This window comes from Mytilus trossulus, chromosome 2 (genome assembly GCF_036588685.1).
Source record: "Mytilus trossulus isolate FHL-02 chromosome 2, PNRI_Mtr1.1.1.hap1, whole genome shotgun sequence".
NCBI classification, from domain to species: domain Eukaryota; kingdom Metazoa; phylum Mollusca; class Bivalvia; order Mytilida; family Mytilidae; genus Mytilus; species Mytilus trossulus.
The window spans coordinates 92747597-92766566 of NC_086374.1; the positions used below are offsets into that span (position 1 = coordinate 92747597).

Here is an 18970-nt window from a genome sequence, read left to right on the forward strand (position 1 = left end):
TCATACCCGGTGCGCCTGGTTTTTTCATCCCAAAGCTCACAATTTGCAGAGCTCAATTGGGCTCTCTCTTTGCCAAGACGGTGGTCAGCTGCTTGTTTAATCTCTCACAATCCCAATTGAGGACAGTTACCCCCTTCCAACATAAGGTTATAATTTTTGCCTACCTATTAACTAGATGTCTGCTAAATATTAGGCAGATTGAAGGATCAGGGAGCTATCGCCATAGCCCTGTACCCTTTGTCCTAAAATTTTGATAATTTTTAGCTGAAAAGTGACAATATAAGCCCTCCATAGATATCGAATACTGTGGATTCATTTATTTTCGTGGATATCAATTTTCGTGGAATGCTGAAAACTTGCATATTCGTGGATATTTGATTTCGTGGTTTTTGTCAATCACTGTATACAAAGCCTATTCAAAATATGCTATTCGTTGTACATTTGAATTCTTGGTTCACCAGTACCCACGAATTCCACGAAAATTGGTATCCAACGAATATTAATGAATCCACAGTATAACAATATTCTGGGAAATCCTTCTAATACAACCTTTATATCAACATATTCTATGATTTTATTCAATTTTATGGACATTGAAAGACCAGGGGGGTCTCATCCGCATTTAAGCGGTCTATGGTCGGTTTTCACTATATATTTTGAATATCCAACTGGCACTTTAGGCGCTCCGTAAACATAAAAGACAGGAAGTGTACCAAAATTCCTTTTAGTCACGTTTTGATCTACCTGTTGACTAAATGTCTGCTTAATATTAGGCAGATTGAGAGATCAGGGATCTATCGTCATAGCCCTGTGCCCTTTGTCCTAAAATTTTGATAATTTTTAGCTGAAAGTGACAATATAAGCCCTCCATAGATATCGAATATGACAATATTCTGGGATATCCTTCTAATACAACCTTTATATATATCGAGTTTATGATTTTGTTGAATTTTATGGACATTGAAAGACCAGGGGGTCTCACCATCATTTAAGCGGTCTATGGTCGGTTTTCACTGTATATTTTGAATATCCAACTGGCACTTTGGGCGCTCCGTAAACATGAAAGACATGAAGTGTACCCAAATTCATTTTAGTCACGTTTGTATCTACCTATTGACTAGATGTCTGCTTTATATTAAGCAGATTGAAAGATCAGGGGGCTATCACCATTGCCCTGTGCCCTTTGTCCTAAAAAATTTTTGATAATTTTTAACTGAAAAGTGACAATATAAGCCCTCCATAGATATCGAATATAACAATATTCTGAGAAATCCTTCTAATACAACCTTTATGTATACAGAGTCTATAATTTAATTAAATTTTATGGACATTGAATGACCAGGGGGGTCTCACACTCATTTAAGCGGTCTCAGGTAGGTTTTCACTGTATATTTTGAATATCCAACTGGCACTTTTGGCGCTCCGTAAAGATGAAAGACAGGAAGTGTACCCAAATTCCTTTTACTCACGTTTGTATCTACCTATTGACTAGATGTCTGCTTAATATTAGGCAGATTGAACCATCAGGGGGCTATCACCATTGCCCTGTGCCCTTTGTCCTTAAATTTTGATAATTTTTAACTGAAAAGTGACAATATAAGCCCTCCATAGATATCGAATATAACAATATTCTGGGAAATCCTTGTAATACAACCTTCATGTATACAGAGTCTATAATTTAATATAATTTTATGGACATTGAATGACGAGGGGGGTCTCACACTCATTTAAGCGGTCTCAGGTAGGTTTTCACTGTATATTTTGAATATCCAACTGGCACTTTGGGCGCTCCGTAAACATGAAAGACGGGAAGTGTACCCAAATTCCTTTTAGTCACGTTTGTATCTACCTATTGACTAGATGTCTGCTTAATATTAGGCAGATTAAAAGATCAGGGGGCTATCGCCATTGCCCTGTGCCCTTTGTCCTAAAATTTTGATAATTTTTAACTTAAAAGTGACAATATAAGCCCTCCATAGATATCGAATATAACAATATTCTGGGAAATCCTTGCAATACAAACAACCTTAATGTATACAGAGTCTATACTTTAATATAATTTTATGGACATTGAATGACCAGGGGGGTCTCACACTCATTTAAGCGGTCTCGGGTAGGTTTTCACTGTATATTTTGAATATCCAACTGGCACTTTGGGCGCTCCGTAAACATGAAAGACAAGAAGTGTACCTATATTCCTTTTAGTCACGTTTGTATATACCTATTGACTAGATGTCTGCTTAATATTAGGCAGATTGAACGATCAGGGGGCTATCACCATTGCCCTGTGCCCTTTGTCCTAAAATTTTGATAATTTTTAACTGAAAAGTGACAATATAAGCCCTCCATAGATATCGAATATAACAATATTCTGGGAAATCCTTCTAATACAACCTTTATATATACAGAGTCTATAATTCAATTAAATTTTATGAACATTGAATGACCAGGGGGGTCTCACACTCATTTAAGCGGTCTCAAGTAGGTTTTCACTGCATATTTTGAATATCCAACTGGCACTTTGGGCGCTCCGTAAACATGAAAGACAGGAAGTGTACCCAAATTCCTTTTAGTCACGTTTGTATCTACCTATTGACTAGATGTCTGCCTAATATTAGGCAGATTGAAAGATCAGGGGACTATCACCATTGCCCTGTGCCCTTTGTCCTAAAATTTTGATAATTTTTAACTGAAAAGTGACAATATAAGCCCTCCATAGATATCGAATATAACAATATTCTGGGAAATCCTTCTAATACAACCTTTATGTATACAGAGTCTATAATTTAATTAAATTTTATGGACATTGAATGACCAGGGGGGTCTCACACTCATTTAAGCGGTCTCAGGTAGGTTTTCACTGTATATTTTGAATATCCAACTGGCACTTTTGGCGCTCCGTAAAGATGAAAGACAGGAAGTGTACCCAAATTCCTTTTACTCACGTTTGTATCTACCTATTGACTAGATGTCTGCTTAATATTAGGCAGATTGAACGATCAGGGGGCTATCACCATTGCCCTGTGCCCTTTGTCCTTAAATTTTGATAATTTTTAACTGAAAAGTGACAATATAAGCCCTCCATAGATATCGAATATAACAATATTCTGGGAAATTCTTGTAATACAACCTTTATGTATACAGAGTCTATAATTTAATATATTTTTATGGACATTGAATGACCAGGGGGGTCTCACACTCATTTAAGCGGTCTCAGGTAGGTTTTCACTGTATATTTTGAATATCCAACTGGCACTTTGGGCGCTCCGTAAACATGAAAGACGGGAAGTGTACCCAAATTCCTTTTAGTCACGTTTGTATCTACCTATTGACTAGATGTCTGCTTAATATTAGGCAGATTATAAAATCAGGGGGCTATCGCCATTGCCCTGTGCCCTTTGTCCTAAAATTTTGATAATTTTTAACTGAAAAGTGACAATATAAGCCCTCCATAGATATCGAATATAACAATATTCTGGGAAATCCTTGCAATACAACCTTAATGTATACAGAGTCTATAATTTAATATAATTTTATGGACATTGAATGACCAGGGGGGTCTCACACTCATTTAAGCGGTCTCAGGTCGGTTTTCACTGTATATTTTGAATATCCAACTGGCACTTTGGGCGCTCCGTAAACATGAAAGACAAGAGGTGTACCTATATTCCTTTTAGTCACGTTTGTATCTACCTATTGACTAGATGTCTGCTTAATATTAGGCAGATTGAAAGATCAGGGGACTATCACCATTGCCCTGTGCCCTTTGTCCTAAAATTTTGATAATTTTTAACTGAAAAGTGACAATATAAGCCCTCCATAGATATCGAATAAAACAATATTCTGGGAAATCCTTCTAATACAACCTTTATGTATACAGAGTCTATAATTTAATTAAATTGTATGGACATTGAATGAGCAGGGGGGTCTCACACTCATTTAAGCGGTCTCAGGTAGGTTTTCACTGTATATTTTGAATATCCAACTGGCACTTTGGGCGCTCCGTAAAGATGAAAGACAGGAAGTGTACCCAAATTCCTTTTACTCACGTTTGTATCTACCTATTGACTAGATGTCTGCTTAATATTAGGCAGATTGAACGATCAGGGGGCTATCACCATTGCCCTGTGCCCTTTGTCCTAAAATTTTGATAATTTTTAACTGAAAAGTGACAATATAAGCCCTCCATAGATATCGAATATAACAATATTCTGGGAAATCCTTCTAATACAACCTTTATATATACAGAGTCTATAATTCAATTAAATTTTATGAACATTGAATGACCAGGGGGGTCTCACACTCATTTAAGCGGTCTCAGATAGGTTTTCACTTGTCTATATATTTCTTTTTTGGGCATTCCATAAATATTTCTATTTATAATTCATAATGTTTTCTAGAGTTAGTGGTTTTTCTTTTTGTTGAAAGAAATATCATGTATAAAAGTAAATCTTTGAAGTTGTTTTATTGACAACAATCTATATTATATAAAGACAAATATGCAACATAGAAAAGGGTTTATATTCGAGGACAACGAGAACTTACAACAGCTTGGAGAGGTCATTTTACGATTTCCTACGTATCTTATCATGCAGTCATTACATGTATAACTATGAGAATCATGTTTTTAATGTTATCAAGTATTTCTTTTTTTTTTCAAGATTTTCAACAAATTTTTGAATATCCAACCGACTGCTAGCAGCCGGTTGGATATTGAATATCGAATATCGAATAACGAACCGGCTGCTAACTTCACATACATGCTTTTCTGTAAGGCTTTGACTAAATACTTTTAATTTGTCCCAATTAAGTTTCAAAAGGCAATTAAGTCTAGTTTGTTGGATGTGAAAGTTGAACCAAAGAGGAAGAAGCCTCTTGAATTTTAGTTTAAAGAAAAGGTCACTTGTAGAATTTTTGGACAACTGGTTTCCTGGTGCTAACTTTAGCTTGTATGCAGGATTTGGACGACACTTGTACTATGGACAACATAGGCCAGGGGGAAGTCTATCGAATTTAGGGTCACTTTATCAAAGTCACTTTTTTTGTTTAAAAATTACATTTAGATAGTTTCTCTAGCCTGATTGCATATGAAAATTAGGAAAAAGATATAGTAAAATTAGTTTTATGGTAAAGGGACCCCATATTCAAATTATAACATTTCGGAAAAATAGTTTCTGGATGTCAAATTATCTCCTTTATTTAAGCTTCGTTTTGGTATGATTTTCCTCTATCATTTTACGCTTTTATACAGGTATGAAAAAAGCAAAAATTATACTGGGTAAATTTCCTCTCCTCTCGAGGGTAAAAGTGTTTTGAACCAATGAAATAGATATCCTTAAAAAGTGAAGTTTAGTTATATCAGTTGTAAGCCGTTTGTTAGGTATGTGGTTAACTATGCAATCGCGGTGTAAACCGTTAGTATAAAGATCTATAAAGCTTTAGATATCAGATGGTAGAAGAAGACCTGGATTCAGATAACAACGCTAGATGAAAACTGACGAGAAAAGGTAACACCCGGCCCCGAAAGCTTTATTATTGTAGAGCCTAGGTTGTATATCGCAAAGCGATTTGGTGATCTTTGGTGCCACGATATCTCAGAAGCACGAGTTCGAATCATGGCGAGGGTAAAACAAAAAAAATGCGAAAACAAATTTACTTATCTAACATTGTTGGGCAGATGTTTAGACTAATCTTGTGATAAAAACACTTGTGTCAAAATTATCCTTGAAACGCACATCACTAAAAGAGTCCATAGTTTTTTTTTATATTGACAGCTTCTTATTTTATACGTTGAGGGTGTTTTTTAACAGACCGTGCACATTGCTATGACAGAGTTTGCATTGTTGTTGAAACAATATGAGAAATTTAACATAAACTTGATGTTCTATGTTTTCAACATATATTCATGATATTGTTTATGTTTTTTTAACGTGTTTTTAACAGACAGTGGGGATTGTCATGGAACTAAACTGTACTTATCAAAAGAGACTATTGACAACATATAGTTTATGTTTGTTGAGTGTGTTTTCAGCAGACAGTGGGGATTGTTATGAAAACAAACTGTGACTCTCCGAAGACTTTCCCCCTTGTTTTTTTAGCAGACAGTGGGGATTGTTATGAAAACAAAATGTGACTCTCCGAAGGCTTTCCCCCTTTTTATACATGGGCTGTTCAAGAAAAACAGAAGCTATCAATCTTCGTGTCGTGATCTTTGTAATCATCTGTAAAGCATTTAAGATAATGACCTTTTACAGCTAGACTATGTACATTCCTGCATCTGATTTAGCACACATTAGATGATACGACAGCTGCAGTTTAATGTCTGCTTTTTATATTGACATGTTATTGTATAAATTCAACAGCCTGCTTTTGTCACCATCCGTCTGTGATTCAACGTAATTTAATCGTCTTCGTAAAAGTGCAGTTGATTCATAAATTTTTGATTTTGGAGGATGAGAGGGACCAAAAACAAAGGGACATAAAAAATCTAGGTCGAAGAAAAATAGACAAAAACGTTTCGAAAAAGGAAACATAACGAAAAGATAAGCAACAGATGACAAAACACTGCATAGAAAAATAAAGAATAAAACACACAAACGATAATTTGATGATATATTATTTTATGCATGGCCGTCTCTTTTCTGTATTAAAGATAATCCCATTGAACAATGAATGAAAGACAATTTCTAAAAACTGTAAAACATATTAGGTTTAAACTATATCATGCACTGAAAATCAAATGACAGCCGTTTTAAAATTTGATAATGGTATTCTAATCTTCCTGCAAACTGACTAAGAGACTTAATAAAAAATGTCTAGATGATGCTTTGATAATTCTTCAGAAATAGTCTCAGAAAATACATTAACAGTGTCCAATAGGAGAGAGAAATGTAAGTGTGTGCTCTTATAAAATGTTAAAATCAAAACTAGAAAAAATGAATTTTGAAAAATTGATACGTTGACATATTGATCATATCCATAGTTCCGTTCTATAAATGTGGCATATATACAAAACATATTCAAACTTAGCAAATCAAAGTAAGGATGAACAACTATAAATACCAATACAAATCAAATTAAAAAAAATGTGCAATTGAAGATCCCAAGAAGTATGATAATTGTATATATCATGAGACAGCAACAGGTAATCCTTTAGTTATTTTACGTTTTTTGATTGAGTTAAGCCTTCAAAGTGATATTTAATCGTGTGTTTTTCTATGGTGTGATGTTATACTAATGTTTATGAAAAAGGGAGAAGGTTTGGTACCATTAAATTGTTTAATCCCACTGCAAATGTTTGCACCTGTCCTAAGTCAGGAATCTGATGTACAGTAGTTTTCGTTTGTTTATGTTATTTATACGTGTCTCGTTTTTCTTTTTATATATAGATTAGACCGTTGGTTTTCCCGTTTGAATGGTTTTAAATGTCTAGTAATTTTTGGAGCCCTTTATAGCTTGTTGTTCGGTGTGAGCCAAGGCTCCGTGTTGAAGGACGGACATTGACCTATAATGGTTTACTTTTATAAATTGTTTTTTGGAACGAGAGTTGTCTCATTGACACTCATACCACATCTTCCTATATCTATGTAAGTTTTTGAGATAACAGAATTTTTAGATGTTCAAATTCTGAAAACATATTTTGATTGTATCTATAATAGTTATCAAAGGTACCAGGATTATAATTTTGTACGCCAAACGCGCGTTAAAAGCGGCTTCGTGTACTTATTTAAATCGAAGACTTCCAAAAGTTTAACATGCCTTATCATTTCCGAATAGAGGACACATTTCTTTGTATTTATTATTAATATAAATAATATTTATATCACTAAGCAACTTTCTCTGCTTGACTATATCACCAACCGAGGGGCCATCACTGTTGTAATGGTATTCACATATGATGAGATTAAAATTATGCAACTATTTTCATGACGGAGCAAATTAATGTGCTTTATGTGACACACAATATTCTGATTTTTTGTTTTGGATTGGTCATACTATTGGTGATCTTCAATTCTTTAATTGGGTTGTGGATTTTCAAATATTTTGTCATTGAGCATTGCCGACAAGACATTACAAATGTCATAATACACATCTATGTCAACTCAAAAGGCAATTATTTTACCATGAACTCTTTTGATTGATTCACAAATGTTAAAAAATAAATGACATATTTGAAATATATATTTTCACTAGTTTGCATAAGAGCAAATGACTTTTCCCCCATATAACATTAATTAGAATATATATATATTCGATGCGTTAATAGTTCTTGTGTTTTTTTTAAATGTTAATAAACCTAACCTAACCAACATTTAATATTTTAGACCAGTTGGTCTTCAACATGATAAATTTGAAATGAAAAGGTCACCTTTACCTTGACTGCTTTAATTTACTCTCAAAACTTTTTTGAATGATTCACTAATGTTAAAAATAAATGACATATTTGATATCACATATATCTGCTTGTTTGGAAGAGAACAATGACATTTTCCCCATACAAAATAAATTAAAAAATATATATTCGATGCGTTAATAGTTTTTGTGCTATTTACAAATGTTAAATACACCTGTTATTACCACACAAATGTCTCAGCGTATTTTATACCATTTCATTAAAAAAGACTCATAAAATAGACATAACGACTAAAGAAAATTAATTACATATATTTGAAAAAATTCACACAATAAAGATGATGATCAACAACTTTGGGACAAAATGAATCAGACAGTTTAGGCATCTTTGAATATATATATATCAGACTTTGTTGAATTAGTATAAAACAAACTCGTATACATCACCAGAGAAATGAGTCAGTAAAAAACTGAATTTATTGCCCTAAAGAAATGATAGTTTTAGATGTTTTTGAACTCCATAGTAACTGTTGAATGTGTGATCTGACTATTTTGGTTCGAGCGTAACTTGTCAGTATCAAGTGCATGAAACTTGCGCTGGCCGTGTCTGCTAGTAAAAACAAGAAAAAGCGGTATGATTGCCAATGAGATAACTATCCACCAGAGAACAAATAGATTACCGTACGGCCTTCGACAATGAGTGTCACCAATACTGTATATTCAGCAAAAGGAAGACAGATTTAACGAAACGTAAATTCAAATGACCAGAATTATGATCCAAAAAATGATTATCAAAAGATAATACGAGAGATAGTAACGAACGACAACAACTTCAGACTTGGGACAATTACATATAGAATGAGAGTTGGTCAAACCCTTCACTGACCTGAACCAATAGTGTAACAGATAGTAACAAAAAAACTTTTCGAATACGACGAAAAAGACGGGACATACAGATCAACATAGATAAAAAAAAAAATCAACTTACTACTACAGTACCGACCCAACAATATTCGCAGGTTAAATCGGATGCAAAATGAGAAGCTTTTCACCTCTTTGCTGCACTAAAAAAATGAAAAGTTTATTGTTTGATCTACGAAATATGTTATTGTAATAATTAAAGGTATCAACGTCCACGTACTGAACATAATTACAGAAATAGTTAGAACGATGCCAAATTATAAACTTTGTCTTTGTCTTACTATAGCAATTAGTATAAGTCTTTTTCATTCATATCACAATGTTCAAAAGTATAGAGCTTGTGGATCCAAATTTTTCTCTTTCGCTTCCATCAACTGATTCTCAATTACTGGTCACTTCTATAATTTAAAAGGTAGCTTAATCACTATGATCACAATGATGTTTTTTGAGCGAAGATGACTTGTAAGGGGACAGATTTTTATTGGGTTTCTACAATGGTCGAGTAAAAAAGTAAACTGAGTTCTCCGTTTTCCAGTAACAGTTGTAAATTATAACGATTGACGTATAGATTTGTTCTGTACCAGAGCTCATGAAAGACAAACCAGTGTTGGCTTTACAAATTGCCTACATTCGCCCCATTAGGACACTGGCTTGTAGTTCTCTCTTAGGCAGTCGTACGTTTATAATAACAAACGATCAGTACATGCGCTAGTGAACTTGTACGAAAGAAGGATACAGTCTGATTGACAATTTGGTGTTATTTTATTTTGGAGATCATTCCCAATTAAGGAATTGTATCTCCACCTCTTGCAATGGTCTGATACCCTGGTCATGCTTTATATCCTTTGGATTGATTCGGCTCTACAAAGATTCTTAATAAGTATTATACGTTTTGGAGGTTCAACTACTCACTGTAAAAATAATCATATTATAACCAGACCATTTTAACCTTTTGTTGAATAAATCTTGTAAATTCTCATTACTTTGAGATGATTTGGACCACATGCGTTATTTTCTCTATTCTAAAAGTAAACTCGGTTGATAAATATTATGTTGTTTAAATGTCAGTACTGATGTCAGAAACAGAAAATGATATCAAATAAATAAAAATAATTATCACTTATCTGGAAAATTTGGTATATAAACCTGTTAGTAATAATAATAATCATCATTCTTTATACTGTCAGCACATTACGGAAAGTTGTTAAGCTCAGCTATAATGTCTATTGTACTTCCATCTGTCTTTACCTGCGGAAATGATTTAGGAAAGGAATGGTCACTGGGTCAACAATTTGAAAATGACGGATGGCTAGAATCTAAACTAAAATGTTCGATGCGAAGGGGAGAATACAACAGTTTAATTGCCTGTGACAAGTTAAGACTCTTCGTTGGAACAAAACAAAACAGTACAGATAAGTTCCACTGACAATCAAAGATTATCTGGTTAATTTGAAATAATTTGATGTATTCGAAAAAGATCAAAAGAAAAAAAAGCAGTAAATACAAAACAACAGCGAAAAAGAATGTACAGGGCAGTTTAAAGAGGAACTGATGGATACCTGTCACATATAGTGCACGCCGTGTACTATAAAACTAGAAATACAATAACCACGACAACTTCACATCACTAATAAAAAGAGGTCAGTCAGATGAACCTGATCAGAAATATGTACACACCTTGTAATCAATCCATACACCAAATATTGTTGACCTATTGATTAAAGCATCTGAGAAACAACCATCACCATGACAACGTAAGGGACTAATTAAACATGAGATTGGGGTCAAGGTCAGATGAGCCCTTTAAGATAGACATTTCCCAAATAAAGTTGACCTATTGATCAAAGTGATACACAGAAATAACAATGGAAACTATGTCGAACAATGAACTAGGAAAATGTGGTAAAGTTAGAAAAACAAAAGCACATGCCAATGAGACAATAATCCACTAGAAATCAAAACAGATGCCAGGAACCCTGTGCTGAGCACCTTAACATGTTGCAAGAAATATTCTAAAATCACAAGATGCAAAAAACAATCCTCTTCAAAGCAAAAATATTCAGGTGATTTTTACTGACCTTTCCAAATGTCAATAATCATGCCATTTGGCAGTTTATGGTATAAAGCATCTGTAGCGTATAATATTTTCACTAGAGCAAGACCTTAAACTGTAATATATATATATATATTAAACAAAGAACAACATTCTCTTCTTCAGCCATAATTTATTTATAATGTCTATGGATCTCTCAACCCATCTTCTGTGCCAGTTCTTTAGCTCTGATCTTCTCCTGCTTGGTAATACGAGCCTGTGACTTGTTACCCATAACACCACCACCCCAGTGTTTTCGGATCTGAAAAATACAATTAATTCATTTTTCACATTTACTCACATAAATACAGTTTAATAACACTAAATTTGTTATTGTAAATATTAATTTCAGTTTCAAGAGACAAGTATGATAAAAAGTGTGTTACATTATGACTTTTTTTTTGATAGGTGTCTTTTTAAATGTTTTATTGTACTTTCTTTTCCCAGTCCAAGATGAAGGTGAAGGGACTTTTATTCAGTATCAAGAAAACATGTACTGGAGGCCTTGGACAAGAGAAGGAAATTAATTATATGTATCCAGAGTTCAGAACATTAATTAGACAGATATTTCAATGTATTCAATAAGGAAGACTACACTCAGACACATCCAAGGAATGTAAAATCATGGTTACATCATTTCTTGTTATAAGTATCCATCATTGTAAAAGTAGTCTAATGAAGTCCAGTCTTATTTTTATTTTGATATAAAAACCCTCAAAATCAATTTAAAATGTCCCTTTCACCTTAACAAGAAGTTTCTGATATTAAAGTGAATGGAGGGGGAAGAATGTGAGCCTGCTGATGTGGTGGATACAAAGTGTTTTTAAACTACAGAGTCCACAGAAAACTTGTTCTACAGTATTTGTAAATGTAAATAAAAGTAATAATTCTAATTGAGTGTTCATTTATTTAAATAAGACCCATAATGTTGCACATTTGTATATATATAAAAAAAAAATATTGACCAGTGGAAACTGTCAGATACAATGTACCAGAACGTTTATTTTCAATGTAGATCACTACTCAGACACATCCAAGGAATAGTAAAATCATGGTTACATCATTTCTTGTTATAAGTATCCATCATTGAAAAAGTGGTCTCATTATAAAAACCAGTCTTTGTGTATTTCTTTAAAAATAAAACACCCTCAAAATCAAAATTTCTTAAGAGCCCTAATACTATACAGGAAGTATCTGATAAACAGAATAGAGACAAAACACAAGCTGTTGATCTATTGAATATAATAAGCCTTATTGGTACAGGCAGCAAGAAAGTTATATTGCCTTTTGAATAATCTTCTACAGTATCTATCAATGTAAATAAAAGTCAAATAAAAGTTGTAATTCTAAATTTAGTTAATGGATCTGCAGTACACTGGGACTAAACATTACATGTTTAAAATTAATACCCAAAATAGGCCCAAATGCACACAAATCTGTCGTTGTAAATTGCAATTTACCAATTAGTGATAAGTTGGTCCAAAAGATATTGTATTGACGAGTAAGAAAATTGAGCAAGCAAAAACCTAATGGCTGATAACTACCTTATAAAATCAGTTAAATGCAGATTGATTAGACCGATATTTCCAGTAAGGAAGACTACTCAGACACATCCAAGGAATAGTTAAATCATGGTTAAACCATTTCCTGTTATAAGTATCCATCATTGTAGTCTGTTCTTTAGTCCGGGCTAAAAAATATGTGCATCTTATTGGACATCATCCATCCCCGGCCAAAAATAAAGATGTGGTATGATTGCCAGCGAGAAACAACATGTAATCACCACCAGTCACTTAACAAAGAACAAAGATCAATTACATGTAGCCCATTTAAAACCTGAATGATAAATTCCCACAACATTTGTCAATGGTTAACTAATGATTTAAAGTGTTTTCTTTTGGTGTGATGTATGTTTAAATAGAATAACCATTTATTTTGGTGGCAGTCAAATATTTTGGAGGTGGTGTTTTTGACATTAATATTGAAATGGCAGTACATGTAATGATTTTTTACATTTATTTCATTCAACAGGGGGAAGTCCTTTCGGAAGGCTTTCCAACATATGAGGGAGCTTCCTGGATTTTTTCCAGGAGTACCTAGATTAGGGTTAAGTGCAACCATCACTACCAAGGACTAGGCAGATGTCATTGAATCACTTGGGATGACTAATCCAGCAGTAGTAAGAGCAAGTCCAGACAGAGAGAACATTTATCTACAGATTAAAGTTAAAGAGCCATCACTTGACATTTATGATTGTTACGAAAATTTATACAAACCAGTTTGTAATGATTTGTTAAAAAACCCTGATATTTTCCCAGTTACCCTTTTTTTCATGCCTCTACAGTATATTGGTAATGCAGCTACTTACTGTAATTTCATATTTGAAATACCAACCTTAGATACTTGTTTATATGGTTTTTTATGTAGTGGGCAAGATGATGATGTTAAAAATCATGTTATTAAAGATTTATCATGTGAGAAGCCCAAAATAAAGCTTGTGTTTTGCACTTCAGTTGTAGGAATGGGCTTTAATTCACCCTCCATTGAGAGAGTCATACATGCTCGTCCTCCAAGGTCACTTTCAGACTATATACAGGAGATAGGTCGTGCTGGTAGAACTGGAAAAGATTCAACAGCACTTTTATATTGCTTTAATAGGGATGTTGCTGCTAATGTAAAAGATATTAAAGATGACATAATTGGTTTTTGCAAGGAAAAAGGTTGTCTTAGAGAGTACATTTTGAAACAATATGGTTTTCAAAAATCAGAAATAGACCTTCATCAATGTTGTAACAACTGTAGACCACATTGTTTGTGCATTGAATGTCAGATGCTCAGAATAGATATTTAAATTGATAAAACTGAAATATACTGTGTAAAATAATACACCAGATGAAAATTTAGGATTAAACATCTGTAGATCAATAATCTTGTAAAGATAAAATAAGAATACAACAGGTGACCAATCAAGGCTACAGATAAGCAGCCTCTTTTTTTATTTTATATAGCATATTTATTAAGTCAAATGCAAGATTTAAAACTTTTTAAAAGCATATATACATTAAGATAACTGCAAACATAATTACTTTTTTTTCTTAGACTTACATAGTGAAGTGCACAGGCTCACAAAAATTAGACTTTATATTCAGTACTGTATCATTAATAAATTATTGAACAATGTTGAAGTTAATCGTATATTAAGTATTTTCTTCCCACCAAAAAATAAATAAACAATACATGTATAACCTGCCCATACATATAAATTAAAATATATGATTTGGAAGGACCTGCTTTGACTTTGTCTGAAATATATCTTTTATTGTCTTCTGGTATTATTTTGTTCAAATTCTTCAGCATTGCGTTTAACTGTTCAAAATTGTGTCTCAAAAATAAAACTTATTTTTTTTAAGATGTGAATACAGAAAAATATTCATACAATGTCATGAAATTTTACATCTTCTACAGAGTTTTATTCTCGTTAAAACTTTTCTCTCCTGCTATTTTTTTTTTCAAAAACATTTTTTTAAAACTGATATGAATGCTAATGCTTTCAAATTTTTGAATTGTTTATGGTAGTTTTAAATCTTATGACATATTTTTGCATACTATAGCTATAGTATCTACATCATATATATCTTTAATCAATAAACAATTATTTGACAAGGTATAGAGAAATACATATGTACAATATTTACAATATATACAATATTTACAATATATACAATATTTACAATATATACAATATTTACAATATATACAATATTTACAATATATACAATATTTACAATATATACAATATTTACAATATATACAATATTTACAATATATACAATATTTACAATATATACAATATTTACAATATATACAATATTTACAATATATACAATATTTACAATATATACAATATTTACAATATATACAATATTTACAATATATACAATATTTACAATATATACAATATTTACAATATATATATGATATTTGAAAAGTCCAATTAGTACAAGACATGTTACAAAAATTAACTGGGGGGCTTCATACTAGATAAAGCCTGGTGTACACATAGATTAATTTATAATTTTGATTATTTGCAGAGTTTAATAACCTTAAATTTCTTTTTCAATGACATTAATAATTTATATTTTAAAATATTTGGTTTGGTGTATCTATATTTTTGTATGTAATTTTCACTCTCCTGTTCACAAAAATGACATTTTAAAAGACAGTGAAAGTTATCCACGAGTTCATTGTTTTTACATTGAGTGCAGTTGCTACATGTATTTGGTCTGCTGGTATATAAAAAAATAAATATATATAAAAATTATTCCATTGTGCTTCAAGTGTTTTGGGAGTATTAACACGATTGCAATATATGTTGAATGAATTAATTTGATATACAAAGAAGGAATTTAAAAAAAAATAATATGTTTCATACATTAGTAATGAAATTAAAAAATATCACAGACAGTGCTTATTGTTAACTTTGAATAAAATAGTAACTGATAAAAAAAAAAAAATAGTTCCAGACTACATGTGGTATAAATGAATATATAAAAAAAGTGTCAGAAATTAATTTTTAACAAGACTAATTAAAAAATTGGTTAAACGTGTAACAGTGTATGTTCCTGGTTTAAATAACTTAAATCAGATTATAGGTTTTTCATGTAAAAAAACGGTATATATATATTTATATACTTTATGACAATATCCTCTCTTTTAAAATGCTAGTAAATAATATATAACTATAGGAATATCTGTATTTATACATTTCTAATATATGTTATAATGCCATAATTCATTTCGTCCTTCAAATTAAAAGTTTCAATAGATATACAGGTACAACTACACAATGATGAATATCCATTTCTAGTTATTTGATGTACAATGCCTATGTTTAGACAAATAAAGAAATATATAAAATTTAAAAAATCCACCATAGTTGCAAAAAAAATCTTAGGAAGTAGCACACATGAATAAGATAGATTTCTTACATTTTTAATAAAAAGACAACAATGTTAAATCAACAGTTCAAAAACAACCTTTGAATTTTTTTGTGGATCCCACCCACAAGATCTTTCCTTTTAACAATTCTTTTGGGATTTTTTGGGATTTCTTTAAAACTGTCAAATTTTCGCCCTTTCACATAATTAAAAGGGCCAACCTTCCTCAAAATGCTTACAGCAAGATCAAGGTCTTTAGATGTAGTTTTTTTAGTATGGCTTGTTGTCGGTTTTGGGATATTCAAAAGTTTGTCTACATTATCTCCTATTTTGTAAATTATGTTTGCTGACCCGCTGGCCCTTCTAGTTGCAGTCTCTGTTTTGTTGGCACCTATAAATAAAAATAAAATTATGATGCAATTCTCTTGTAACAGTAATATTTGAGCAGATACTATAAGCATTCAATCGATAATATTTGGTGTAGTTTGTAATTTGCACATGTCTGTAGTGCAGTTCTCATCAAACTGACCTCATTTGCATGGTTCAATGATGACTTAAAATGTTATTTTAATGTGATGCTTATGGTATGGTTTTTTGTTTATATTTTTAACATACATTCAATTATGAAAAACAATATAGGCCAGAATATTTTACATTTTATCTTTGATGATGATTTTGGAGATCAAGTAGATAAATTCCACACTCACCGTTCCGGAGTTATGGTTCTTGAAGGTTACAAAATTGCATTTCCATTTGACACAGTGCCTTAACAAATTTTTTTACCATTCTTCCAAAGCTTTTAAAATGTTAGTTTGTTACTTGTTGTAACTGATGACAAAATATTCTGTTTACACTCAGTATGACAACTCCTTTCTTTTTAAACTGAATTAATGAATGTTTTTTTTTTAAACAACTACTCTTACCTAGACCTCTTATGATGTCTTTCTGGTTCCTGATAGCATGCTCCTGAACCAGGTCTGCCTCCTTGTTTTGACCATTTCCACCTTTGGTGTTGACAAATGCTCCTTCCAGAACTCTCGTTCTTGTGTGTGGAGACAACAAAAAGTTAACCTGCAGGATGGTGTTGACACATTCCGTGAAATATTTACTCATTGTTGAGTTGGAATAGAAAAATTCTGCATTTTCTTTCATATTCAGTATGAGTCTTTCTGTATCCCCTTCCTTTGCTGTATCACTCATGTTGATGATTTGCAGTCCCCATGTTATTAAATTGCAATAATAGTTGTAGATGAAATCATCATTACTGCAATTTAGACCTAATAAGAAACAAAATACTTTTTAAAGATTAATTTTATACGTTTCAAAAAATTCTTCTTCTATGTGATTTTTTTTAACTCATTCACATCCAAGTGTTATACTTTATAGTAGCAAAGTTAAAAATGAATGACATCATAGGCTGTTTGTTGCCTTTGACATGTGTCAGTGTGTAAAAAATTTTTATTGACAGATAATAGGAATAATATTCCTCCTATGCAAATTGGTGATTGTTATGGAAAAAGAGAGTTTATATACAGGAATTTGATTTCATTCAGTTTCAATAAAGTCTTTGATCAGTTATTTTACTTTTTTGTTAATTTGTTGATCTTACACCCTTCGCTGTGAGGTATTACATTCATTTCGATATTCCTTATACTGTTATGACAATGTTTAATGTCTTTTAAAAATGGAAATTATATTCATTATATTCTAAAATTAACCGTAAATCTTGGAGAATATGTGACTCAGCACAGTATCTCTATTTTGTTCTGAGCTGTGAGGTAGGTCATCTGCCGCTATGCGAATCAACGCTTTAACAATAAGCAACAGCAACTCTTCGTGTGCTTGGTAGTTAGACTTCACATTGCAATTTGCATTCGTTCTCCTTAGAACAGTTTTCAAATGGAACAAAGTCCCACACTGTCCTAAGGATTCTTGCTTATAAAGCGCTTTATATGCTTTCTGAAAAAAAATTTATAGGCAGTGTACAAATATCTGAATAACTGTTCAAATTACATAGCTAACATACAGTTGATGGCTGCTATACATTATTAGATAAATTAAATTTATACACTTATTTTTTTTGTGCCTTAAGGGCATATGAAGATTTGTTCACCCAAGAATATTCACATTCCATCCGATTCCAAGTGAATTTGAATATGGTATATGAGCTGCATTACCTTGTGATTAAAAATAGAGATACAAATGGTTGTGTATATGTTCTCCCGTTGAAATTTCAGGGAATTTGATTTTAATTTCAAAATTTCTTCAAAAACAATGTTTATGTAGCATTCTTTTTAGGACTACCCAAAATCAGTATAGAAAAGAAAAAAATAAACTATATATATATATAAAAAAACATACGGCCAAAAGATCTTGCTTGACATGCCACAGTTCACATGTCACTGGAGCCAAATGTTGAAAGCGACCCCTTGGTGTCAATGCTAAATGTCTTATATTTTTGGCATTTTGCAGCCTCTCCCTGGTCAGCATATCTCCACCCAAAACAACCCCATGCCTATCTAACATATCTGTATTACCTGTTAAAAAAATCTGATATTTTCTATTTATCAATATTGATATATTTATTAAAACTTATTTTTCTGCACATTTTCAGGTTGCCGTTTGTTAATGTGTTACATATTTGTTTTTCCTTCATTTTTTTTTTATA

General features: G+C 32.1%; 2 protein-coding genes across 2 annotated transcripts; one reads left to right on the forward strand and one right to left on the reverse strand.

Moving 5' to 3' along the window:
• Positions 1-13526: 13526 nt before the first annotated feature.
• On the forward strand, positions 13527-14216 carry LOC134706098 (probable ATP-dependent DNA helicase RecQ). Its single transcript, XM_063564807.1, has one exon. It carries the CDS (start codon positions 13527-13529, stop codon positions 14214-14216), a length of 690 nt encoding a protein of 229 aa, XP_063420877.1.
• A 1861-nt stretch (positions 14217-16077) lies between these two features.
• On the reverse strand, positions 16078-18127 carry LOC134705532 (uncharacterized). The gene is made up of 3 exons (XM_063564248.1): positions 18021-18127; positions 17226-17579; positions 16078-16693 (listed from the first exon to the last, which is right to left on the reverse strand). The coding sequence occupies exons 2-3, from the start codon at positions 17500-17502 to the stop codon at positions 16383-16385; spliced, it is 588 nt and encodes a 195-aa protein (XP_063420318.1). The 5' UTR covers positions 17503-17579; positions 18021-18127; the 3' UTR covers positions 16078-16382.
• Between the last annotated feature and the right edge of the window lie 843 nt (positions 18128-18970).

Excerpts from the sequence above, each read along its gene's own strand:
- LOC134705532 (XM_063564248.1), bottom strand. The coding sequence starts at position 17,502 with ATGAGTGATACAGCAAAGGAAGGGGATACAGAAAGACTCATACTGAAT. Across the intron at positions 16,694-17,225 it reads AGACATCATAAGAGGTCTAG|GTGCCAACAAAACAGAGACT; the intron begins GTAAGAGTAGTT and ends TTTTATTTATAG.
- LOC134706098 (XM_063564807.1), top strand. The coding sequence starts at position 13,527 with ATGACTAATCCAGCAGTAGTAAGAGCAAGTCCAGACAGAGAGAACATT.